General features: G+C 46.7%; 1 protein-coding gene across 1 annotated transcript in view; it reads left to right on the plus strand.

Annotated features, from left to right (window-relative positions):
• The first annotated feature begins 21,149 nt into the window (after nucleotides 1-21,149).
• Nucleotides 21,150-27,021, plus strand: part of LOC140694820 (uncharacterized) — a 36,164-nt gene continuing 30,292 nt past the window's right edge. Inside the window, exons 1-3 of the mRNA XM_072957873.1 lie at nucleotides 21,150-21,555; nucleotides 22,030-22,310; nucleotides 23,155-23,223. Of these exons, the coding sequence (XP_072813974.1) occupies nucleotides 21,363-21,555; nucleotides 22,030-22,310; nucleotides 23,155-23,223 (543 nt within the window). The 5' untranslated portion in view covers nucleotides 21,150-21,362. The remainder of the gene's footprint in view (nucleotides 21,556-22,029; nucleotides 22,311-23,154; nucleotides 23,224-27,021) is intronic.

Genomic DNA, 27,021 nt, shown 5'->3' on the forward strand with positions numbered 1-27,021 from the left:
TTTACTGTCCCATTCTCCCTGGAAGGCTCTTTCTTATCTTCTGCTCATGGCTCCAGTAACTCTTTCTTCCTCCTTGTTCCTCAGCTGGTAAGGTTAGTTTTCTACTTTGAACAAGCAAACAAGCCAACAGAAGAGAAATTTCACAAGCAACTCCCAGCACATCCGCTCGCCTTCTGATGTCTGTGACCTCACTCTCGGTGCCCCACCGCTTATTAAAAGTGGCATCGAAAGCCAGTTCCTCCAAAAGTCCCCGAGGCCCCATCCCTCCCATCTTCTCTGGGTTGTCACTCCCAAAACCATCCTCTCTTTCACTGCCTCATCTATTTTGTTCTCCTGCTAGTTGGCACCATCAGTATATAAACGTCCATCCTCTTAAACCAACAGCACTCCTTGACCCTAATTCACCCCCACCAATTGCCACCCTGTGTCTTTGCAGCAAATCTTTAAGGAGTTGTTTAAACTCACTGTCTGCATCTTCTCTTGAGCCATCCCCTTTTACACCCATTCTGGCTTTTCGCCTGATCCCTCGCTCTATGGAAACTGCCCTGTCAAGGCCATCAGTGACCCCATGTTGCTAAATATAGTGGTCAATTTTGACTCCTCATCATGCTTGGCCCCTCGGCAGCATTTGACCCAGCTCTTCCATCCCTCCTACCCCGTGTTCCTGCTTCACTCAACCTCCAGCCCATCTCTCTGTCTGTTTCTGCTTTTGGCCTGCTGGCTGGTCCTTTGCCAATGTCTCCTGTTTTTTCCAAACATATACTGTGGGTGTTCCCCAGGGTGGGTTCCTGGGCCTCTCCTCTCTCTCTATGCTATTCCTTTGGTGGAAGCAACCCAGCCTTGGAAATTGGCATGCCATCAATTTCTCGATTTCTCCAAAATTCCCTGATTTCCCCTTTCCATCTGAGCCTTTATCCCTGAGACTCACATCACATTCTTTTCCTTTCATTCATCTTGCTTTCACATTCATACATATGTTCTACTATGAAATTACTTTTCCAAATTTTGAATCAGTACATATATATCATGTAAAATGCTCAAATATGTATTATTTCCACTAAGATGCTAATTCTACCTTAGAACATTTCTGCACTTCTGTATTTATGTGAATAAAGCGAATAGTATTTCTACAAGCCTCATAGTTAAACACTGTTAGTTTGGGGCTATTATGTAACATGAAATAATGGTACATCAACATAGTCGTTTTTCATTTATTTTTATGTAACACCGAGATGAGGTTTTTGCCCTGAAGACTGGTTTTATTGAAATTTTACCTACGTTACGGACAGTCAGTTTATGTGAAAGCCCTCATTTCTCCCCTTTTTGATATATGCTCCATTTGGCTATATATAACATATAACTTGGCATGAAACAAAATTCCCAAATCATTCACATAATACAATTAATATGTTTAATTATATTTTTTAAATGTTAAAAAGAAAAAGAAAACAGATTCCTCTACCTATTAGGCACTTCTGTGGCAATATGTAACACACCCCTTAACCATGACATTGAAGAACTGAGCTGATACCAGCCCCTTTCCACCTGCTCAGCCCCACCTTTTCCCATCCCCTTTCCCATCCGGAGAGGACATCCCTCCCATTGTCCAGGCCCAGATGTTGGAACCATGTCCTTTCTCTCTCTTTCTTTTACACTCACAGACAGCAAATCCAGCTTGTTAGAAAATTCTGGATATTCTGTCTTAATTAAATACCTGCTCTCTGCTCCCCGCCCTCCTAAGAGCCACCTTCAGCCTTTCCTGGATACCAATAGCCTTCTGTTTCCATCTTTGCTTTCCTACAATCTCTCATCCACACAGAGTCAGAGGGAGGCTGTAAAAACATACATTGGGGGTGGTGGGTGTTGCTCAGTGGTAGGGCGCATGCTTAGCATGCTTGAGATCCTGGGTTCAATCACCAGCACATTCATTAAAATAAATAAATTACTTCCCCCAAAAAACACAAACACAAAAGCATAAGTTGGACTACATCACCCCTCCCCTCAAAACTCACTAAACGGGTCACCATGTCATTAGGAGCCAAAGTCGTCACAAAGGCCTCAGGACCCGGCGTGCTCTGCCTCTCTGCCCACACTCTCCCCCTCACTCTGGGGGCCTCTGGCTCCGGCTCTTCCTTCTTCCTCCGGATCTATTCTGCTTCAAGTTCATTACTCCGTGAGATCTGCCAGGATTGCCTTATTCTCTCCTGCCTGCCTCCCACCCCACCGCCATCACCCGAGTTTGCTCATATCACTCTTTTTTAAAAATTTTTCCAAACTCTTGCTACCCCAACATGCTGCCTGTTTCCTCTGCTAAAATTCTGAGCCCCCAGTGATGGGGAGTCATGTCTATTTTGTTGACTGATAAAGCCCGAGAGCCTTGGGAACGGTCTAGTTAGGAGATTCCCGTATGTAGTAGGAGCTTATACACATTTGCTGAATGAATGTAGATGCCCTGGTCCAATCCGGTGGAGCACTTCTGTGACGTGCTCAAAGAATAACTCTCCTTTCCACCTGAGAGGGGGTGACAACTTCCCTGCTGATTAAAGGCAAGAACTTTTTGCTTTATGCTGTTAACCTTAGGCGGGGAGACTGGGGGATCTTCATATATATTTTTAAATTTGGTTCACTCTGCAGTTGGTCTTTGGTCTCTGTATAATTTTGAGAAACTCTTTATAAGTGATCATTCTTTGATCAGATTGAACAGGTTCCAGGGGGAAGGACCAAGCCTGTCCCATCAGCCATCCTATGTGTCTTGTCCTGGGACCCAGTGGATGCTCAGCATGTAAGTGAACCGACAGGAGTGAGTGAAGAGATGGGAGCATCTCATTATTGTGGCGGATCTCTGTCCAATGCCTTGAGATTTGGGGAAGGGTTTACGAGTGCAGAAGGGAGAGCTCAGGTCCTCTGTGCTTTTCCTGAGTGCCCTGGCCTTACCCATTCCCCCAGCCCCCTCTGGGCAGCCAAGCCAAGGAGCTGGGCCACCAGGGGTTGTGCTGATCAATAATCCACCTTCACCCCAATTCCGGGGGTAGGTACACATGGTTGTAGACACTGGAGTCAGGTCCTTGGAGGAATTCCTCACCGAACTATGTTTTGGACCTTTTATTTTTCTCTAGAACCTCCAGCTGAAGAAGATTGTCTTAGACACATGAAAGTTGAGGACACCTTCTGTCCCCTCGCAACCCAGGTGGGCCTGGGAGTCTGCTTTTTCTATAGCCGATGGGCTCGTGTTGATTTGGGCATCCCTGTGCCTGAATTCCTGCAGTACACTCGGTGGTAAGGATGGGGGTGCCTGGCAGGGAGGGAAGCGGGTTGGGAGACTGTACAGCTGGGCTGATGTTAACCTGGGGTGAGCGGGAGCTTGCTGATGCATGGCATCTCGGGGCAGGGAACTCTCCACACTCAAGAGGGGTTCCCACTCCCGCAGGGTCCCTTTGATCAGGGTGCTGGGCTGTCAGGGGACCACAGGGGTCCCAGTGAGGATTAGGGTGCCTTCAGGCAATGGGAAGTGTGGGGTCCAGTGGCAATTGAATTAACTGTGCACCCAAACCCAGCCCCCACCTCTTTCAGCCTGTTTCCTAATCTGCAAAACTGGAATGTTATTAAACATCTCGCGGGGTCATTGATGGGCTGGGACAGACTACACAGTCAGGAGCTGGAATTCTTCTGTCCCCTGATTGTTTGCCTTCTTTCTGACTATTTGCTCTCACAAGCTCAGTCTCTCTGTCTCTCGCTCTTTCACTTCTAAGTGTCTCTCATGCTCTGGTTTCATTTGATTTCCAACCACCGCCCCTCCCCTCCGCCAAACTCCAGATGAGTGAACTTGATTTCTATGTGTCAGCTCCAAATTCCCAGGAAAGATGCTCTGTCACCCTCTGGATCTTCTGTCCAACCCATGAGTTGTGGCCAGATGAGCGAGTCCCTCTGGGACCAGCAGAGGGTCTCTGCCCAGCCCCCAGCCACCACTGTGGGAGCACATAGCTCTCCGTGGAGGAAGTACTGGCTGTGACCTTGTGTCACTAAGTGTGAATTTATGTCTTCTCTTGAACCACCTTCATCCTCCTAAACAAAGATGAAAATTAAACACTCCCGGGATTTGTGTCATGGAACACTCAGGGTGGGGGCTAATGGGGCTGGAACTTCTGCTGTATTTAAGGGGCTACAGTGAATCCCCAACGAGAGCCTGCAAAGGGAACAGCACCAGCCCCACCCGGCACTTAGGGCGCTGAGTCTGCGTGACGTTGAGCCAGGCTTCTGACCACAGCTCAGGGGTCTGGTCTGACCAGTTAGCCTTTGAAACCAACCAGCTTTGGATTCCTCAATCCCACCCTGAGGTTTTACCTGAACCATCAGCTTCTGTATCTCTGAAGACAGATGCTGAGGACCCTTCACGTAAGCCGTTCGCACAGCCCTGTTCAGGCCTTTGTGCTGCACGGTCTGCCCGGCGAGCTGACCGAGGTTGGTATTTTACTGATGTTAGAAGTAGTCTGGTTTCCCGATGTACTGTTTCACTGAACAAGCAACAGAAGCCACTTCTCGCTGATAAAAGCAGAAAAGGGACATAATGAAAAGATACTGGGAGGGTGTGTGGAGTGGCCAGGACCGGAGCCAACCCAGGAGCTGTAGGAGGTGTTAGGGAGCCCCAGGCACCAGGCTGGGAGGGGTGCTACCGGGCCCCCTGCCACCCCAGAAGGGACCCCCCTCCACCCGACCCTCCACCTCACTCACTGCAGGTTCATGTCCCGGCAGGGCCAGGTCACACTGAAGCCACCAGCACACACCTCAGTTGGGGAGCTGGCCCCGTCTGAGCTGCGGGCGTGCCTGGTGTGGGGAGAGGCCCAGTTAGAGGAAGGCAGTTCCCCTACTGTTCCGAGTTAAGGTGCAAGTCAGTGCCCATCACTCAGGAGAGCCAGGCTGGACGGACCTCATTGTGGTGACTAGGCTGTCTGAGTTCACTTATTACTTTCTACGTTTGAAGGCCCTGGAGGGAGAAAAAGTGAAGGTTCTAGTACTTATTTTGTGTTTCCCACGTACCAGGTGTGGTAAACAAGCCACTTCAGACAAGGCCCGGAGCAACCACGTAAATAGGCCACGGAGCAAGTCGTGCAGTCAGGCCTCTGTGGTCCCGAAACCCGTGTCCCCATCGGCTCCATAGTTACCAGTGGAAACTAGGGGGATTTATGGGACTGTGTGCTCCTGTGAGGGCTGGGATATGTGTGTTTAAGTCCACATCTTCAGAAACTCGGCTAGAACCACAGCCACTGATTGCACGGTGGCAGAGGAAGGGAGGATTCCAGCCTCTGGTCCAGCTCGTGTGGAGCTCAGAAGTTCTTCCTCCTGTCCTGAAAATAACACCAAATCTGAGGGAGCTGCAAACCCACTGCTCTTCTTAGATCCCAGAAGACTGAGGGGGAAAGCTGCTCCCAACCCAGAGAGGTTGCAAAGGGAACAGCGGGCAGGCTTGGAGAGTCACAGCTCCCAAGGCAGAACCTGCTTTTGTAAGAACCCTGGGGGCAGGCAGATTTAACAGGTCCCTGAGGCCAGCAGGAGGCTCAGTGTGGGGAAATCAGAGTATGACAAGTCCAGGGGGCCAGTCAGAGGGGCCCCATGCTCTTTTTCATGTATTTTACATCCAGGACCATGTCCTGTTCTCAGAATGAAGGTCAGAGGATAACTCCTCATGCTTCCTGCCTGGAGAGGAGAAAATAACTGTATTGAAATACACCCAGAACATTCTGTTTCATTGGGGGAAGTTGTTTTTTGTTTGTTTTTTTAATGAGAAATTATTTTACCAGAGCCTAACCAACCTGGGAGAAGGGAAATCCCTTCTGTGTCACCCAAATTGGGGTGGGGGGAAAGAGACACACTTGTGGAGGTCACAGCTCAGGGCACAGGCTCAATGAGAACTAATCACAGGACTGCAGATGCCCTGCTCTGTCCCGCTCCCCCAACACCTTACCTCCATGTCAGTAGGGCCCGTGTGTAATAACAGGAATAATACTAACAGAAGTAAATGTCTCAGGAGTGTCTAGGGAAAACCCAAAGACAGCGGGGAGATGAAAACAAGGACACACAGGCTGTTTTAGCCTCTCACACCAATAGCTGTAGCAAACTACACACAGCCCAGCCCCAGTAGATAAACAGACAACCTCACAGAAGAAATTATTTATTTTGGTTCTCTTACCCAGTGCATTCCATGGTGCATCCTCGCCTAGAATTGAGTGGAAGCAAGTCCATCTCAGAAGGGACATAACTGAAGAGGGATGGCTTCCCAGACTCTGAGGGGCAGAGAGCACCAGCCTGGGTTAGAGAAAGGTGAGGGGTGGGGTAGGGTGTGGGCTGCCTTCTTCCCCATATAAGGAACCTTCCTGAGGCCAGCACAGTAGGAGGGAGGGCCATGGGGTGGAAGCAGCCAGACTTCATCCTGAGAACTGTTGGGATGCCTCAAAGGGACCATTCAGGTGCCCAAACTGGGCCCTGATTGAGGGAGCCAGTCGGTCTGACTCAGAGCCCAGGACTGAGGTGGGCTCACAGCAGGCCGGTATTACTTGGCCGGATCCATTTCACTTCTCCGAAGCCCTGTGTAAAACATGAAGCGTGGACGGCCTGGTGAGCACAGCTCTGCCCTCAAGACCGGTTTCAACTCCTCTCTTCCCAGAGAACAGCATCTCTGAACCCGTCCTGGGTGACCTCACAGAGATCACCCTAGTGGCCCAGGCTAGTGACCAGGAACATGTACCTTCCTGCAGGCAACCCCTGACGTCCACTGATGCATCATATACTGGCAAAGAGTGAGTCACTGTGCATTGGTCTAACAGCAGAGACTCTGCCAAAGGCCCAAGAGGTGGTGTGTGGGACATGCAGGGGTGCAGGAGTGTAAGCAGTGCAAAAGTGTAACTGGTGACAGGGGTGCAGGGGCTGTGGAGGGCGCAGGCATTTCAGGGGATGTGGGGGTGGAGGGATGCAGAATTGCAGAGAGTAGCAGGGGTGCAGAGGTGCAGGGAGTGTAGGGATGCAGGGAGGTGCTCAGGGACCTGGCCAGGATAAGAAGGCAAGTGCACATCCTTGCAGTCAGCCTGACCCCGGTGGGCTATTGCAATGCTTTTGGGCGGCGGCGGCGGCGGCGGCGGTTGGGAGGCTGCCCGGGCAAGCCGATCGATTTCTTCTCTTCCCTGCAGCCTGGCCTGGGGTGGGGCTTGGCCGCTGGAGATTCGCCAGATGTTGCACTCCAGGTAAGCTTGCTCCTGGGAGGTGGGGCCGTTAGGTCAGAGGGCGGTGGCAGCGGCAGAGGGGCGGAGCGGGCCTACCCCTGGCGAACGGGTGGAATAGCTGCCTTGTCCCAGCTGCTGGGCCTGGGAGCGGCCTCTTCTTCCCCAGGTCGCCAGACACTCCTGTCCCACTCAGCTTGCTGAGTGCGGAGTAGGGGCGGGGCCGTTAAGGTGCGGGACCCACGGGGGGAGGGAGGCTGCCGCGGGGGAGCCGATCAATTCGCTCCGCTCTCCCCAGAGGCGGAGCCAGGGGCGGCTTCTGCTGCCCTAGAGGCGGGACGCCGGTCTCCAGATGAGCTTGCTCCTGGGAGGCGGCGGCGGAGGCGGCAGGGGCAGGGGATGTGTTCCAGGGAGTTGCTCCATTTCTTCTCTCCCCCACGGCCTGGCTTGGGGGCGACGTCTGCCGCCGGAGATTTGCCTGAGGTCCGACTCCAGGTGAGCTTGCTCCTGGGAGATGGGTGCGGTGCGGTCAGGGGGCTGGTAAGGTGGTGGCTGCAGGCATAGGGAGGCTGCCCCGGAGGAGATTGTGGATTAGCTCCATGTCTGCACCGCGTGGCCTGAAGGCGGCCTCTGCTGCTCCAGGTCCCGGGACACCCCTGTCCCACTTTGCCTGCTGGGGGCGGGAGGCAGGGTAGTCAGGGTGCAGGGGTGGCGGTGGTCGGGGGCCTGCAGCGGGGGAGCGGCCCATTTGCTCCCATCTTCCCCGCGTCTTGTCCTGGGGGCGGTCGCTGTTGCCCTGTGTTACGAGACGCGTGTATCCTAGTCGGCCTGACCCCGGGAGTTGGACTTGGTACTTTGGGGGTGGTGGCAGCAGCGGCAGGTTTTCCCATGGAACTTGTCCATTTGCTCCCACTTCCCCCCATGGTTTGCCCTGGGGGCGGTCCCTGTTGTCCCAAGTTCGTCGGACGTCCATCTCCAGGTCAGCCTGCTCCCTAGAGAAGGCCACTGTGAGGTCATGGGCAAGAGTGGTGGCTGCTGCGGGGGTAGGGGCTGCCTTGGGGATTTGGTGGATTGGCTCCCGTCTCCCCGATGGCCTGGTGTGGGAGTGGCCTCTCCTGCCCCAGGTCACCAGACTCACGTGTCCTACTCAGCCTGCTGGGGGAGGGGGCGCCCTGGGCGGTGCCTTTAAGGTGCGGGGGTGGCGATGGCGGGGGTAGAAGACCTGCAGCGCGGAGCCTGTCAATTTGCTCTCCTTTTCCCCGCGAACAATCCTGGGGGCGTCCTCTGCTGCCCAAGAAGCCGGATGCCCGTCTCCAGGTCAGCTTGCTCCTGGGAGACGGGCCCGATGCGGTCAAGGGGCAGAGGCAGTTGCGACGGCCGGCTGCCCCGCCTAATGGGGCCACTTCTTCTCCTCTCCCCTGACCTGGCCTGGGGACGTCCTCTCTGGCGCAAGATTCGCCTGACACCCCACACCTGGTCTGATTGCTCCTGGAAGGTGGGCGCGGTGAGATCAGGAGGTGGAGAGGACAGGGGCTGCCCCTGGAGAGCTGGAGGATAAGCTCCAATCTCTCTGCAGGCCTGACGTGGGGACGGCCTCTGCTGCCCCTCGTTCCCAGGTCACACTTCTTCGGGTCATATTTCCCCGGGGTTGCGGTAGGGTGCGGGGGCGTCGGGGTGTTGGCGGGGGTATGGAGCCTGTCACTCGGGAGCTGGGGGTTTAGCGCCCATCTTTTCCGCAGATTGGCCTGTGGGCAGCCTCTGTTGCTCCAGATCGCAAAGCAATTTCCCTGACAGCTTAGCCACCAGAGGTGGGCAGGATGGGCTGAGAGTGCTGAGGCAGCCGCCAAGGCAGCGACGGAGGGGGCTGTCCCTGGCCAGCTGGTCAATTTGTTCCCATCTCAACCTTTGCTGCCCCAGTTTCGCAGAACGCCCTTCTCCAGTTTATTCTTCTCCAGGGAGGTGGGCGCAGTGCATGCAGCCCGAGGTCTGGGCTCTCCCTTGGGAGGGGCAGAAATCTCTTGTTCTCCTTTGTCTTTATTCTTCAGCGAAGTGGTTACTGGACGCAATTCTTAATTCTGAGAAAGTGTAGCCTGTGTTATGGAAGAGCTGCTGGACAGTGAGGTTTCTGGGTGGATTTTCACATCAGCTGATGCCCCAGGCAGGCAGGAAAGCTATTACTCAGAGCTTCTTAGTCTGGGGTTGGGGATGGCCCCGCCATCCTCGCCATGCTTTTTAAAAATGTGTTACTCCCCTCTTTTTCCTAGGTGACATTTTAGGTTATTGGGTCTCAGATTGCTGGCACACTCATCCCTGTTCTCAGACATCTTTTAAACTTGGGTGAAGTGATAAGTAGGGGAAGATGATTTACTGAAAGGTAAGAATACTTAAATTTGCATTAAAGCTACATTCTGTCAATCTTTCTAAAATGATTTTCCTCTGATTCTAAATCCACGACCTAGTGAATGTTGTACTCCTGTGTAAAATCATTGATCTTCACATCACATTTGTTGAGTGGTCAACGAGATTTGTTAATTAGATTATTCCTGAAAGGAAAAGTTCAGGCTTTTCAGAATTCCTTGTCTGATGTCACCCAGGCAGTCACAGTAGAAGACAGAGCTGATATAAAAATCCCTCAGCTGCCTGAACTGCAAAGCTTCTGGGATTACTGATCCCTGAAATGCAGGTGACTCTTGATGATAATCTGGGGGATGGTTTAAATGATCAGATTCTTCCAGTCCTATAAATGGGTTCCGTGGCCCCAGCCCCGGGAGAACTGGACATAAGGGCCATATCGTGTGTGGTGGGATGGGAAGGCAAGGTGTAAGAGCTGGAATCACTGAGATTCCACACTCGCTAAACACAGACTCCAGAGCCTAATTGTTGTCAGGTTCTGTTCTGGATTTGAGAGTGTGTTCATACATGATTCTTGCCCTTCTGGAGTCACTGCCTGGGTGGAAGTAACCTTTACATAGATCTGTGGAGGATGACATTTAAGTAGATGGGCTGTTATGGTTCTCAATGTGCCCAGGCTTGCTCTTCCAGGCACTCGTGGGACTAACGCGAGTCATGTTATTCACTCATTCACTGATTTATTACCCTTGAATTGATCACTCGTCCCACAGTAAGTGAAACAAGGTAACAGGAAGCTGAGTTTTGTCCCCTCTCCTATCACTGATTGTTTTTCAGTCGGGCGCCCTGCGTATGCATTGTGAAACGGTGGTATTTCGTGCCCAATGGGGCAGCACTGTCAGTTCTGAGAATCAGGGGAGACACATGGGTAGGACAGCACCCTGACACACATGGCATCCCCCATCCCGTGAGACAGAATTGTCGATGCTCAGGTGACCCGATGTAGACTGCGGTGCTAAACCTGAGCATGTTTAGTTATCCTGGTGGCTATGAAAATACAGACTACCAGTCGCTACCTCTGGAGACTCTGAGGGTGTGCACCCCAGGATTCTGCATTTTAAGAAGCACTTTAACGAATCCTGATGAAGAGATCTGAGTGTCCCACGGAGAAACACTGGTGTGCGAGGCACCAATATTGAGGATTCTCAGGGAACGATGTCTTTTTAGGATGGTCCATGGGCCCTCACTTTAGACTTTTGCCTTGAGTTTAATTTTATGTGTTCAGAAGTGATGTCTTTCAATTCCAGTGCATGTCAGCATGCTCTGTGCAGGGATTTACTCTCAGTAGATGGCAAAAACTATGATTCTTCAGGTCACCGAGCTACACTGTGAACGATATTTTATTTTGGTTTTCTTTGTAGCAATGCAGAGTCTCCCGAGAAGAGATTTAGACTCAACAGCTTTGTGTCAGACTTTGGAAGACCGCTGCTGCCCAAGGTGTTCTCTGGCAGTGCAATGACGAATCTAGGTCCCTCTTTCACTGCTACATCAATGAAGTGGACCACTTGGACAAGGCCAAAGCTGGTATCCCTACCATAGCCCTTTACAGTGTTATTCGGCTCCAGGAAGCCATCAGATGCAGCAGGTGGCCAGAGGAGGAGCCGAACAGACTCATGAAATGTGACATCCCCAACTTTATCAACACGGACCAGAACTCTGCCTTTGTGGAAGATGATTTCCTGATTTTGTAACTACCGATTGTTCTAGAAAATAAGCCAGTTGCCCAGAACTCACACAAAGACTTGAATTGAGAAACGTGCTTTCTCAGGTATCTTTCTGAAGATGTGAAGTCTGTCTTTGTATGGAAGGAAGTCCCCTTTCACAAAACTGAATGTGTTTGTGTCTGAGAGAGGGAAATGGAGACAGAAAGACGAAGAAGCAGAAGAGAGCCCCCTCAGAAGAGATCTAGTTAAGGTGAGTTTTTGTGCCTTTAAAAAACATTTGGGGTTTTAGGGGGAACAAAGTATTTACACTGTCTTATTCTCCTCATTGGAAACCTTGGCCCCGTCGTCAGAGTCAGCGGCCTTGAACGGGGGTTGCACGCTGTGTTTCATCTGGCACTGCGACTTCCATGCTCTGCCTTTAGCACGTTGCTTTGCCTGTCAGGGTTGCCACCCTTTTAACTGTAAGGTGAGGAGTCTGGAGTAGATGATCCACCCCAGCTCTGCTGTTTTGCAAATTTCTGATTTCGTATTCGGATGAGTCTGGGATACACCCAGAGCAGTATAAACCAGGCCCTACCTCCTGCCTATTGCTGGGGCATCCCTCAGGTCTGTGCCTTCTACTCAACCCTTTACTGAGCCCAGCTTTTGTCAGGAGCCCAAGTGCCTACCGGGATGGCAGGGGACTTGTCTTTCGTGGTCACGGTGGCCAAGAATTCTATTGGTGTGCTGAAACAACTCTTCTGAGATCCTCCACCCACCCCTGCTCAAACCTAATGACAGCACTACGGTTCCTTTCCTAGGAGGAGGATCAATCCATGGTGCATTTTATGACAATCCTGTCCCCAGGGATGCACGGAAGTTTATCAGCTGAGTGAGGGGAGGTGCCTCTGTGTCCCTGTATCTCTGCCTGCTGACAGTTCGCTGCCACCGGCTACTGAACAAGAAAAGTGCTATTCACCATGTTGTGTGTTTTCCAAATGTGTAGGTGATGGTCTTGTGGCTCGTGCGTGGGCTTTGATTTGGGATGGTGAAGGGCTTATAAATACCTCATCAACATGTATTCGAGGTGGCCTGGTGCCACACAGATTTGATTCATGAAGGCATCAAGCCTGCACACTGGTTTGGAAACAACTTGGTTTTGATCATTCACACTGCATGCATGACTCGCTGCTAATCTCTGGGTGGTTTTTTCATTTCAGATTTATTCACCCCATGTCTTGCTTAAGCTGAAAAATACATTTATTTCACCAGAATATTCTCTGATTCTTTGTTTACACACATCCAGTTTTTTAATTCCTTTAAAAATGATTCTGTGTTTATAATGCCTCCTAATTTCTATCATCTCTATGTTGCCAGTGGCCTGAGACATGCACCAGATTTGATGCCGGAACAGTTCCACCAAAAGAAATCCCTTTGCCGTAATATCTTTTGAGGAAAATATTATTCTTTAAGGCTCTAACAGTAAATCGTAGAAGAAAGCATGGAACATTTCTTGTAGTTAATACATGTTCATGCGAAAAGAAATGATATTTTCATTAAACAATGTTGATTTTAATAACTTTTACAAATGTGAACATTATTATTCATAATTTAAGTAACCAGATAAAACCACAGTTATTTATTATGAAGATTGAAAACTATTGACATGGTCTCTTAATTAGAAGTAGCTTTATTAGAAGACTGAAGGGTATTTAAAAGATGGAAAAATACCCATGATGACACCATCATTTTTATTAACTAAATATCAAGAGCTGTGCAGGGATAAGATTTAACCCTCTGCAAACTGCCAAGTTAGCATGAGGTAGTTTGTGGATGCTGCCAGAGGACAGGACACTCCCCCAGGATCAGAGACAAAGGACTCCCTGCCAGCACAGAAGGCAGCCTGTGGTTCAAATTCATATTGGTTCCTGAGTTCCTTTCCTATTGCTGTTGTAACAAAGGACCACAGACTCAGTGGCTTAAAGCAATACACATTCATCTTCTCACTGTTCTAGGGTGCAGTAGTGCAAAGTCAATGTCAGTGGGCTAAAACCAACGAGTGGCCAAGGCTAAGTTCCACACCTAGGCTCTTGGGAGGGATTCATCATCCTACCTTTCCCAGCTTGCAGAGGTGCTCACACTCCTTGGCCCAGGGCCCTGTGTCACTGTGACCTCTGCTGCCACTTTACATCTCTGTCTCTGACTATATAGATATAGAGGAAGAGTCTTCTACATCTGGTATGGACCCTTTTTCCTACATGGACATTGTATCCCTATTTATGTGCAGATGAAAACCCCTTCCCTCCAGGGTGCGGTGGCATCAGCTCACAAGATGACCACTCTGGGCTTTAAGTGTCCTCTTTGTATTGTCATCAGGGAACTTCTCTTTCCATAGTTAGCTCTGTGTTACTTTGTTGTTATATTTTACCCAGAATTACTGAAAGTTTTACTTAAAAGGGATCCTAATTAGCTCTGTTTACCTGTTTCCAGAGCTGAAAGCTTCAGTTCTAGAGTATCAGTTTGACTTTTCCTAAAAATACATTCCAGTATATTTCTCTGGTGAAAGTCTCTACCCTGTTATCTATTCTCCCATCATTTCCTTATTTTCTTGAATATATTAAAAGTATTTTATAGCCTTTATTGGTAACTCTGATGCCTACATCACCTGGGGTTTGCATCCTTTGTCTAATGCTCCTTATTCTCATGTTATCTGTCATATAGTCTGGACATGTTGCATGTCTAGAAATTCTTTATTACATGGCAGACATTGCAAATGAAAAATCCATGTTATCTTCTGTGAGAGCTTTTCTACCTTCCCGTTAGGCAGACAGTGTGAGGGACTGATCATGTCACTCCAATCAGGCGCTGAGGTGGATCAGGACTAAAGTGCCTTTTTTCTTAAAACAGCTTTGAGGTATACTTGGCAAAATAATTTTCACACGTTTAAAGTGTACAGCTTAATATGTTTTGACGTAAGAATATCCCCAAGGAACCATGACCACACTCAAGACAGTGAACATACCCATCACCCACAAAGCTTCTCTCCTGAATTTTTTTGTCCCTCCCTCCCTCCCCGTCTCTTCCCCTGGGAACCATTGATCTGCTTTCTATCACAACATATTGGTTTGCATTTTCAAGATCCTTATATGAATGGATTCATGCAGTATCTACTCTATGTTGTCTGACTTCTTTCATTCAGTGTAATTATTTTGAGAATCATCTGTGTTGCTGTATTAATAGCTTATTTGTCTTATAGTAGAGTATTGTTTAGTGCTGAGTTTTTACTGAAGAGTTTATTGTGAGCAGTGTTTGTATAGACCATCATTTCTTTCTGCATTTACTTCTTGATGGATGCATGGGTTATTTACAACTTGTGCTATTATAAATAAAATAGCAGTGAATATTTGGTTATAAGTCTTTGTATGGACATATGCTTTTCCTTTCTAAAGCACCAGATGAGGAATGTCTGGATTATATGGTACATAGGTGTTTACCTTTTTAAAAGAATCTGTTAAAGACTTTCCCAAAATGGTTGTACTATTGTAAATTCCTCGTGGTGTGTATCAGTTCTGGTTGCTCTACTTCCTTGCCAGCACCTTGTAAGGTCAGTCTTTCTAACTCTATTCATTCTAGTATGTATGTGAACTAGTATCTCACTGTGGTTTTTAAAAGTATTTCTCTAATCATTAATGACACCTTTAATCAGCATCTTTTCATATGCTTATTATCCATCTGGATATCTTTACTGAAGTGTGTTTTCTGGCCTCATTCATTCAGGTGTTTGAATTATTATTGAATTTTGAGACCTCTTTATTCTGGATCAGATACAAAGAGAGACCATTATCAGATATATGATCTGCAAATAGCTTCTGTCTATGGCTTGTCTTTTCATTTGCTTAGCAGTGTTTAGAAGAGCATTGAAGAGTCTTCATGTTCATAAAGTTCACTCTATCAGTTTCTTTTTAAAATAGATGATACTTTTGGTGTCATAGCAAAGAAAAATTTGCCAAACCCAAGGCCATAAAGCTTAAGCCTATGCTTGTTCTCCTAGCTGTTTTATAGTTTTAGATTTCCTATTAAGATCTATGATCCATTTTGAGGTAAATTTTGTATATTTTGTGAGGTGTGAATCAAAGTTCATTTTTTTTTTTTGCGTATCACTATCTAATTGTTCCAGCACTACATGCTGAAAAGATCCTTTCTCCACAGCATCCTTTTTGAGAATCAATTGTCTGTATAAGTCTTGGTTTAGTTCTGAACATTCTATTGTGTTCCATTATTCTATTTTCCTGTTTTACACCAACACCATAATTTCTGATTACTGTAGCTTTATAAAAAAAATTTGAAAATCAGATAGTGCAAGTCTTCCAACATTGTTTTTCTTGTTCAAAGTTGTTTTGGATTTTTGGGATCCTTTGAATTTTTATATGAATTATAGAATAAGTTTTTAAATTCCTTACATCCTGTTCTGCCAAAATTCCACCCATGTCTTTGGCCGTCTCCAGAGCCACATTTTCTGAAGAAGTCTCTCTAGATCCCAGGTGAAAGGAATTTCTCTTTCGTCTGTGCTCAAATCACATTTGATATTATTTGATTCCATTTAATCATATTTGCCTGTATGTACTTGTCTGATCTTTCCAGCCATTTAGTAAATCTCAAAAGATTAGGAATCTTGACTTGGTTCCCTCTGTGTGCTGAGAAACTAGTTCTATGCTTTGCAGGAGTGAGCCCTGCAGTAAGAGGTATCTGCAGCACACATCTAGCTCATTGCTTGAATATTGTCAAGGAATTCTGCAGATTTAGAATTGTTTATTGATTGTTGTCTCCAAGACGGCTCAGTCTTTTTTATTTCTATTGCTACTGCTGCAGTTTCAAAGAACAATGGGCTAGTTATTTTGCAAATATCAAATCATACTCTAATTGTGTTGTCACGCAAATTATGTGCTGCTGTGTCTTAACAACCTGCTTAGTGTTCACAGGCTCCTTCACTCATGGAAAATTTGGGAGAATGTCATATCCTTAGAGATAGCAATGCTGTCTTTGGCGACCTGAGCAGCAGTATCTGAATTCACTCCTGCTATTTTTCCAGTGTCCCCTCTAGACCTCCTCCAGCCCTCCATGGGGGGCTCTGCAGTTCTGCCCTAGAAAAGCCTGTTGCTTCTCAGGAAGACTTCCCTATGAAACATAATCATGTCCTTCTTGTGGGGACATTCAGTCCAGAGACCTGAAAGCAGGGGAAAATGTTCAGCCTGCTTTTGGTAGAACCTAAATTCTTCCATACTTGTTAGAAGCAATTTCAATGAGGAAACTGTTTTGGCATCTAACAAATCAGCATAAATGACTGATGAGGAAGATCAGCTTCCCCATCCCACTCAGTCGTCATGTTGATGTGACACACACATTGGCAAACATTTTCCCCTGTGAGCAACGTAAAGTTCAAGACGTTATGAATGGCTTTTTATTTTTATTTCTTAGTCTTTCCACATTCACTGTGTCTCGTGAGATTATATGAATCCTGCTTATTTTCAGCCCAGCACTAAACTTTTTAAAAGGATCACGTGCTTAAAAGGCTAGTGGACAATTTTTTAGAAGACAGAAATCCTTAGATTTTGGTCCCAGAGTTGAATCTTGGTTAGTGGTGAATGAAAATTCCCGTTAAAATTTTAAATTCAGTGATATAAAGTCTTAAAAATAGTTAAATATTAGTCAATTTCATTAAACACTATAAGAGTTATTTACCTTTAAGCCTGTTTCTGGGGCAATTTTGCAATGATTCCCTCCCTTTATCGATTCCCTCTTTATCAGAATCCTTGAGAGGCCCCTGTCATCATTGTCAGTATCATCATTATCATCATGGAACTGATTCTTCTGGAAGATTCTAGGAAAATAAAGAGATGGACGGGATTATGTGTAGGTCAGTGTGTGCATGTACAATAAGAACAGCTGTCAGGCATTAGATGCAAGATACCCATTTCATTTAGGGGAGAATGTGGTCATGAAATCCTGATGTGGTGAATGAAGGAAGCGGTGGGAACAGGATAGTCAATGCAAAGGAGGAGGAAGTGAGTGAGTTGGAGAGCATAGATCCTTGGTTAGTTGATCAGCACATTGGTAAGAATGAGGGGAGTGTGATGGCAGAATCATGTCCCTCCCCGGCCACAGGGTAGCCACCTGTGACAAGTTACTGTACATGGCAAAAGGGATGACAGATATTTTAGGATTAAAAATCTTAGAGGATTTCTGTCTCCTAAATTGTCTATTAGTTAGCCTTTAAACCCATGATACATTATTATAGATTAGTGCAGGGGCACAAATAAAAAGGATTCATATAATTTCACCAGACAAACTGAATGTAGATAGGATAAGGAAGAAAAACAAAAAGTCACTTATAAGTGCCTTGAACCATAAATTGCTCATGAGGAAATGTTACACAAGGTGAATGTCACAGCCACATACATACTGCCTGAGTGGGATGGGACAAGGGGATCCTGAGATGAGACAATAGGGTGAGTAGTCTGGATTGTCCAGGTGGGCTGAATGTAATCACAGGGGTCCTTAAAATGGAGGATATTTCCCAGCTGAGTTTAAAATCAGAGGGCGGTGTAGCGATGGAGCAATGTTCAGAAAGGCTGCTGACCATGAAAATGGAGGAAGTTGAGGGGCACAAGCTAAGGAAGGTGGGTGACCTCTGTAAACTGGAAAAAAAAAAGGAAACATTCTCTTCTAGACCCTCTAGAAGGAAGGAACCCTGCTGGTATCTTGAATTTATCCCAATGAGAACTGTGTTGGATTCTGACATCCACAGCCATAAGCTGATAAGTCTGTGCTGGTTTAAGCTATTAAGCTTAATGGAATTTGTTACAGTGGTAATAGGAAAATAACATAGTGAGCGGTAGTGTAAGGGATTAAAGGTCTAGGATGGGGTGTGGAGAGAATTCTGACATTTACACCTAAAAAACAACCAGGTGAAGTGGGAAGGTGTTTTAAGGAAGTCCTACCTGGCAGGGCTGTCAAGCAGACTGGAGTGAGCGAATCCTTGGAGTTAGAGGAATCAATTAAACCTCTACAAGGAAAATAAGAAATAAAATGTAGCAGGGCTTCAGTGTTAGTAGATGTAGGAATGGAAATGGGCAGAGAGATATAAACATTATTTTGAAATTAGCTACAGGTTTGATGACTGCATGTTTGGGAGAGTTAGCCGATGTGTGGACTGAATGCATCCCCTCAAAATCCATATGTCGAAACCTCATCTCCCAGGTTGATGATATAAGGATGCGGGGCCTTTGGGAGGTGATTAGTAGGATAAAATGAGGTCATGAGAGTATTGCCCTCATGAATGGTATTAGTGTTCTTATACAGGGCCCCAAAGTGCTTGCTTCTCTCTCCTCTCTGGGCCATGAAGATAGTGGGAAGACAGCCATCTTCGAGCTGGCAATCCTCTCCCAGATACATTGACCTTGAAAGCCTCAGCCTCCAAACCATAAGGAATATGCTGGTTGTTTAAGCCACCCGACACACGGTAATTTGTTACAGAATCCCAGGCTGACGAAGACAGTGGAGAATGACACTGCGTTTGGAACTGATTGCCTGGAGAATGCTGAAACCCAGGGAAGTGGGCAGCACAGACGTTTACTCATTTAATCCTGCCAACACTGTAGGGGATAGAGTCTACATTTTCCTCGCTATTTAAAAGGTAAGGAAAAAGAGGCACAAATAATAACAATGACAATGACAACAACAACAACAACAGCAACAATAATTTGTCCAAGATTCACACAGAACTCCCTGGAGGGAGAGTGAGAATTAATACTTATGCAGGCTGGCCCCAGAGCCCCTGCTCATAACTACTAAGTCAGATCACCTTGCTTATTTAGATCAGTTTTTTTTCAACTGTGATATGAGTGTACTGTGTCCAGTAACTTATAATTTCAAAATACCTCACTGTAAGGGAAACATTAGTTGCAGGCATTACAACCCACAGAAAGCTAGACATACAAAAATAACTTGTTAGGGCAAGATAACCAATAATGTTTTTAAATATTATACCTGCTGACCCTTTGCAATAAAGTGTTTATTTATAATTCTGTCTGGCTACAGAATAACATCATAATCCTGCATGTGGCTGGTGGCTCCCGTGTTGGACAGCACGGGTCTAGAGAATTTAAATGACTTGCCCAGCCTTGCCCAGGAAGCTCGTGGTGGGATCAGAGCTATAGTCTGGGACTGTTCCTTCCTATCCAACAATTCCCTCATGGAAGTTTAGAAGCTTCTCCTTTGGTGCCCAGCTGTCTATCCGTACTTATGACATCTTGTCAGGTGCCCCGGCCTGCTCCTGAACATCAGCCAGAACCCACTTCTGCTCTTTTTTGGCCAGGTAATACCTTCTAGCAACTTCCATTGCCTTCTTGGCATCAGTTTTTACATGGAAGGGTAGTGGCTAGAGAAGGAAATGTGTCCACATGACAGGTTTTTCATAAATATAGTAGGAGTGGTCAAGAGAAGAAAACCTCAGGAATACGAGTGGAAGCAGGTCATTTAATATACCAAATGCGTACTTTCAATGTATGTTTGTGTTTCCGAGTCCATGCTTGTTCTACTCGTGCATTATAGGCCAACACATCAGGAGACAAGGATTTGGGGCAAGAAATAGCGGCTTTAATTTGTAAAGCCAGCGGAGAAGATGGTAGACCAATGTCCTGGAGAACCATCATCCCAAGTCAGAATTCAGGCTCTTCTTATATTAAAAAGGGGAAGCGGGAATGCTTGGTTGTTGCAAACTTGGTGTATGAATTCTTTGTTGTTAGAATCCTTTGTTCTTGCAGCTCTTCACCTGGGTCAGATCCGTGTAAACCTCCAACAAGCAAATGTTATTTTCTATTCTGTATCTTGTTATCTTTATACGAATGGAAAAGTGATAATATCCTTCAAAGTCAGAGCCTTGAGAATAGGGTCTCCTGTATATTTCAGGATCTAGGCAACATTGTTTCACAAAAGGTGCAGAAACAGCAAGACTAAGCCTAGGAAACAGGGCACATGTTTAAAGTCAAAGGAACAGATCTAATATGGAGTCAGATTTGTTCTTTCCTATTTCAGTAGTGCCATGGAGAAGGCACTGTGGGCAGCTTTCTGTAGGGTCCTGGAGGCTTTCTCTCTCAGCCTCTGTGCGCCTCTATTGAAAACCCGTCATCGCTATCTGGCCTGCTGGAAAACCAGTCCGCCTGTTTTGCCCTGAAGTTGTGTTCTGTTTATAACTCATCTCTACTCCTTGGAAAACAACTCAATAAAAACTCAGTTGGTTTCCCACCAGCCCTGAGCAGGGGTGAGGGATAGCATGTTATTATTTTATTAAAAAAATATATAAAAGAGTTTTAAAACAGCACTGGGCACATAGGAGAGAGACAATCAATGCTTCCTGGCTTAAATCGAAAATGATGACTCAGTGAGTCTATGGCTGCTGTATTTGCTGAGCTATTACTCCTTTGCTCCATTACACATTTATTTTAACTGAAAAAGAAATATATGCATATGGTTAAAAAAATTCAAACAGAGCAAAAAATACTCAAGTGAAAGAAGTTTTCCCTCATCCTCTGTTCTTACATGCCTCCCTGGAGATGCCAATGTTTACAATCCTTTGTGTGCTTTTCCAGATATGCTATGCAAGTTCCCATCAATGTATGTAAATTCCTTTAAAGTTTTACTTATTTTTAACTTTAAGGGATTTAAATCCTCAAGTGGCTTCTGCCACAGTAATAGAAAAGAAAAAATCTGACTCCATATTAGATCTGTTCCTTTGACTTTAACCCTGTGCTCTGTCTCCTAGGCTTCTTCTTGCTTGTAAAACAATGTTGCCTAGAGCCTAAAATATACAGGAGAGCCTATTCTGAAGGCTCTGACCTTTAAGGGTATTTAACACTTTTCCAATCATATAAAGATAACACGTTGCAGAATAGAAAATAACGTTTGTTTTGTTGGAGGTTTACAGGGATCTGACCCAGGGAGATAGCTGCAAGAACAAAGGATTCTAACAAGAAGGAATTCCTACACCAAGAAGTTTGCAAAAACCAAGCACATAGGAAAGCAGCCTGAATTCTGACTTGGGGAGATGGTTTTCCAGGACATTAGTTTGCCATCTAGGTCTACAGAAACTTGCTATTCCATGCCCCAACACTTGGTCTCCCAACTTACTGGCCTGTCCTGCACTGAGGAGAATGAATTTGGACTCAATAACACTTCTACCTACCTAGCAAGTTGGACACTGGGACTGAGGGCAGCTCTCCCACACACAGGGGCCTACGGTGAGCCCTTGATTATTCCCCGAGGTTGGGGTGTGGTTTACCCAGGAGGGATGGGGACTCTACACCAACACTCAGGCAGTCTGCTCCTTCTGGGGCTCTGACATTTTACCTCCCGCTCCCTGCCAGCCCAACATTTGGGACAGTGGAGCTAAGGCAGAGATCGTGCCTGCCTGTTTCCCAGCGTGTAAAAGGGGAATATGTACTCTTCCCAAGGTAGTTCTGAGAAACAACACCTGCAGGTGCTTGGTTCCCTGAGCAACAGTAAACCTAGCTCCTTGTGGGGGCAACGGGTATGATACCCGTAGGGTTTCTGCAGAGACCTTAGCTGGAGGGCTGGGCCAGGGACGTAAAATATGAGCTGTGGGCAATGACGGGTAAGAGAAGGGTGTATAGGCAGGACTGCTGCCTCCTTCGGGGTGCCACAAGAGGTAAAACGCTTTCTCCCCATCTCTGTTACTCCCCTCCCAATTCCAGATAACTGCCTTCCCTCTGCTCCTCCTGTCCATGTGTCTCCCTCCACTTTTCCCCGCCTCCCCTCCTCCTCCCCTATTCTCCCTCCCTCGGTTCCCCTTCTCTCTCAGGACCCAGAGCGGATCGCTGGCCCTCCTGTGCATGCGCAGTTGCTGCCAGCTGGACCGCGGGTTGGAAGCTCCAGCTCCGAGCCGGGGATCGGCCCCAATGGCTTCTCAGCTCTGTCGCCCTGTAGGCCTTTGGCTACTGCCTGGGGCCGGGGCCTCTGGCTGTGGAAGTGCAAGGTGAGGGGATATCGGGAAAGGGGTGAGGCGGCTGCGGGAGGGCGGTCGGCGTGTCACAGCCCCCCAGGGCGCCAGTCAGCGTGTGTTCAGCTGGATTGCTCGGGCCAGACCCCTCTGCCCGCGCCACCTGCCCCGGCGCCCCGGCCACAGCTGTCCAGGGCCAGGTGTGCCCCTGCGCCTCTTGGCCCAGCCGGGCTCCCCTCAGTCCGCGGCTGGCGTCTGCTTCCCCTCTCCCGCCCGCGAGTCCTCCCCTCCCGGGCTTCCTCTCCTAGGCCGCCGACCCGTCCCCACCACTGGGCGGGCTGTGTCCCGAGCGGGCGGGGTCTGCACACCCGGACGGGGCGGGCGGCTTGGGCTGGGGCTGGGGCTGGCCTCCGAGCGGGGCTGCAGCCCGCGTCCCCCACCCCGCTCTCCCTGCCCCGCGACCCCGGGGCTGCCTTCCTCTCACTTTCCCGATCCCTGAGGTCCAGATTAGCGGCGTGGGCGCTGCTCCCCAGGCTGAGAGCCCGCGGCTGTAACTCCCAGCTTCTCCTGGTGGAGTCGGGAAAAGGGAGCGGCAGTGCTGAGGGAGCTTCTGTCTCCTTGATCAGGATTTCTGCCCCAGATAAGTACCTTGAACACTTTCAGCTGTTATGATGGCGGTGCTTGTTGATGTCACATGTTTTTATACTGAGAGGGATTACAGTGGTGAAAGCAGGGCTTGGTTCAGTTAAAAATGAGCTGAAGGCATGAGGCTGTCTCATCCTCCATCATTCACTCTCCCAGGGTGAAACGTGAGACCGTCGATCTTAAAAAGATACTTATAGTCCGTAACTAGTCCAGCCCAGCTACTGTGTGTTAACAGGAACAGCACAACCTGAGGCGTTGGAGACCCAGGGACATTGCACTCCTAAAGAGCTCCTGGCAAAATCTGGTTTGTTTTGGTTTTTTTTGTTTGTTTGTTTTACTTAAATTGTGGGACAGACTAGTAGTATAGAGGGAAAAATAATTGGCAAGAAGGATTTTTTCATATAACAGCTTTATTGTGATATTGTTCACACACCATGAAGTCCACCCACTTGAATGTTACAATTCAGCAGCTTTTAGCATATTCACATTTGTGCAACCATTATTATTCCAGAACGTTTTCATCACATCAGAAAGACCAGTTGAAATACATGACCTATCCACCCCTTCCCAGTGGTGGTTCTAAAGAAGTTTCTTGGCTGTTCCTGACCATAAATTAACTTGTTACATTCCATGAAATATCTGGGAGGAATTCTAATCAGAATTGCAATGAATCTGTCTATCAAAGCAGGAAGAATTAATGTCTTTATGGCATAAACTTCTTCTACACATGAATATATCTGGGACCCTATCTTTTCATCTGTCCAGAGCCAGGCCTATGGGAAATCCTCATTAATTCTTGGGTTTGTGAATGATGAGATTCAATACATCATTAGATGGAACTGTAGCCTTTCACTGAAGAGAAAAGTAACCTCGTAGAAGCCAAGTGATTCTCTGATGGTTAGAATGAGAAACCGCCAGTGCTGGAGTATTCGAGTGGACTTGGTGCTTGCAGAGTTCTCCACCACCTACAGCTAAGGGGATTACCGTGTTCTTTTACTTTTTTTTTTATGGCGTTGCTTTTATTTTTACTTATTATATAAAATTATTTTTTATTGAAGTGTTGTAAATTTACCATGTTAGCTTCAGATGTACAGCAGAGATTCAGTTATAAGCTTATGCATATGTATATAAATGTTTTTCAGATTGTTTCTAGTACAACTCATTACAAGAAATTGAAAATAGTGCCCTGTGCTATATAGTAGGTCCTTGTCATTTAGTTTATATTTATTAATGTGTATCTGTTAATCCTCCCTTTCCTGCCTGCTAACAACAGTTTGCTTTCTATGTCCATGAGTCTATTTCTAGCAGCACCGTTTTTGCTAGCAATATATGCTGGTTGGCTCTTTTCTGTTTCAGTAGTTCCATCTTATGTGTGGGCGTTTTTCTTCTGGTGGGCCTGTGTGTGGTTTGCACACGTGATAATAGAGATCTGTATTTGGGAGAACTCCAGGCCTCGTGTAGTCCCTCGTATGGAGCGCCCACTGAACTGATGCTTGAACTTGGAAAAAAACAGTAAATGTTGGAATTTCCACTATGGTTGAGACTTCCAGGTTTCTATAACCTCTTTAGCCCACCTAAATTTTGGCTGCACCCAATACTGGATAATTTGGTGGAACTTCATGGTATGGTGGTGTAGAGACAGGGCCTTGTATGCTTCTTCTCTTTCCTTTTTCTAACAATCATTTTCCTGGGCCTTCCAGGTACTCCCCCAGAAGGGCCCAGGGCTGGCTTGGTGCTGCACTGAGGCAATATTTGTTAATAAGTCCCTTTCCTCATCTCTTCTGAGCCTCCATTTCCTTCTCTACACAATGAGGGCTTAGACTAGATAAGTGCTTTTCAGTTTCTTTTAAAGCCATGTTTCCTTTGAGAAACAGAAAATTCAAATCTCTCCTCCCATCACAACCCTTTAGATTTTGACACGTCCTCCAAGGAGTCACATAGCTCTTTGTGGTAAATTGATGTGATTGTGATTCCACGTGGCACAGAAAAGACTCTTCAGAGATTTATTGCAGGGAGAGGGCAGGAAAGGGGCAGTATGTCACACTTTCTTGTGTGAGCACTGGAGCAAAGGCTTGGGTTTAAATACAGTGTCTGATGTGGCATCTCTCTAATCTTGCACAATGTGATAAACCTCTATCCCTAGTTTCTTAATGTGTCAAGTTGGGGTGGTAATGTTTTAAGGCTTTTGTGAAACATTATACACATAAGCCATTTGTGTCTCGGTAGATACAAGACCTGCTAGAGAGTCGGAATTTCTTTAAAAATACATATATATTGTCCACATCACTCTGTCTGTGTGTATTTTGAAGTTCCTGGAGGGTGAGGGTTGAGTGTAATGTCCATCGTGGGACAGGTGGCCCATGGGTCTGTGTGCCTCAGATTGCCCCCTCCTCCCCAGTCCTCTTCCTCTCAGTCCAGGATGAAGTTCCCTAGTAGATTTACACACAGGTCTTGTGGAAATGGCTTTTCATTTTATTGTTTCACCAAGGAGGGTTGCCATCATGATCTCTGTGGTCAGGTTTTGGTGACCTGAAGGCTATGCAATTGGGGATTTCTATTTTATAAAAAGAAAAAAAATTACAAATACAAAATTAGACCTAGGTTGGTGGCAGGGGCTTTTGAAAGTGGGGACCATTAGCTTTTTTAGCTTCAGGTGCAGTGGCCTCTGGCCACGAGGACACATCCTCATGCTCTGAATTTGGAGGGACCAGTGGGTTCAGTGGGAATATTTACTGAGTGCATCTCATGGGCTGCGCATTCTCTTATTTGTACTGTGTGTTCCTTATTTGAGATGGTGAGCTGATTTAAACTCAATAGCCTCTTTAAAATAATAGACTTTTTATTTTTAGATGTAATGTAGATTCCCATGTAGTTGTAAGAGATAATATGGAGAGGGCCTATGGACTCTTTGCCCAATTTTCTTTAATAGTTCCATCTTGCAAAGTTGGGGTACTATTCATTCGTGACTCACTAACCCTTTTAGGTTTGTGTTATTGCCCTCATTTCTATTTATGAATAAACTGGTGTTGAGAGAAGCACACAGGTCTGCCCAGGTCACCCACGTGGTTAGTGAAGATTTGGGTGGAACGTGGGCTTGGCATTTCCAAGCAGTACCATTATGATGGTCTGTGGCAGGGAGCAGCATTCACTTTGCTTGTTTATTCATTAATTCAACAAACATTTATTGAATAAACTCTGTGGGTCAGATGCTTTCATAGGGTTATCTGATTCTTCAGCAGTATGGAGAATCAGGTAATGTTTTCTTTTTTTTTTTTTTTTAATATGAGAAAAATATCTCTGAGAGGTTATAATCTCCCCAAAGGAAAAATAGCTCATAAATGAGGGATAGTACATTTGTACAGTTCCTTCTTCTTATGCAAATGGTACCCTAGGCATTTTACATTTGCAAACTTCCATAATCCAGATATATTCTTGTAAGGCAAGAAGTTTTTTTTTTAATTGAAGTATAGTCAAGTTTACAATGTTGTGTCAATTGCAAGGTGGTTTTTTTTGAATTTTGAATGGAGAAAATATTTTTTGAGGGGGTTAATTAAGTTTATTTATTTGTTTCATTTTTCTAAAATGAGGTACTGAGGATTGAGCCTAGGTCCTTGAACATGCTAAGCACGTGCTCTACCACTGAACTGTACCCTCCTCCCCAAAGCAAGTTTTCTTACCCATTATTCTGCACCTTAGGAGTTCAAATAAATTGGCGTTGAAATCCAGATATTTTGATCCTACTATGGTTCTTTGCATTATATCCTGCTGAGGGGTGGGGAAGCAGTTCCTTTATTCATTCATTTATTCAGCAGTTTTGAGCACCGACTTTGCATCAGGGCCTGCCTAGGTGCTTGGAAACAGAAAACAAGAAATGATCCTTTTCTGCAGGGGATGGAAGCCTAGACCAAAAGCTGGGTAATGTGATCTGAGCTTCAGTAGCCATGTGCAGACGCTGAGGACAAACTTATCCCCGATTTGCTTGGACTTCCCTTGCCTTCTGGCTGGTGCACACCAGGTCGCCGCATCCCAGTGAGGCCCGCAGCCCACAGCACAGTATGTACATCGATTTACCCTCCCTTCTCGGCAGCGCCTGCAACATGAA

The sequence above is a fragment of the Vicugna pacos genome, unplaced genomic scaffold (genome assembly GCF_048564905.1).
Source record: "Vicugna pacos unplaced genomic scaffold, VicPac4 scaffold_104, whole genome shotgun sequence".
NCBI classification, from domain to species: Eukaryota; Metazoa; Chordata; class Mammalia; order Artiodactyla; family Camelidae; genus Vicugna; species Vicugna pacos.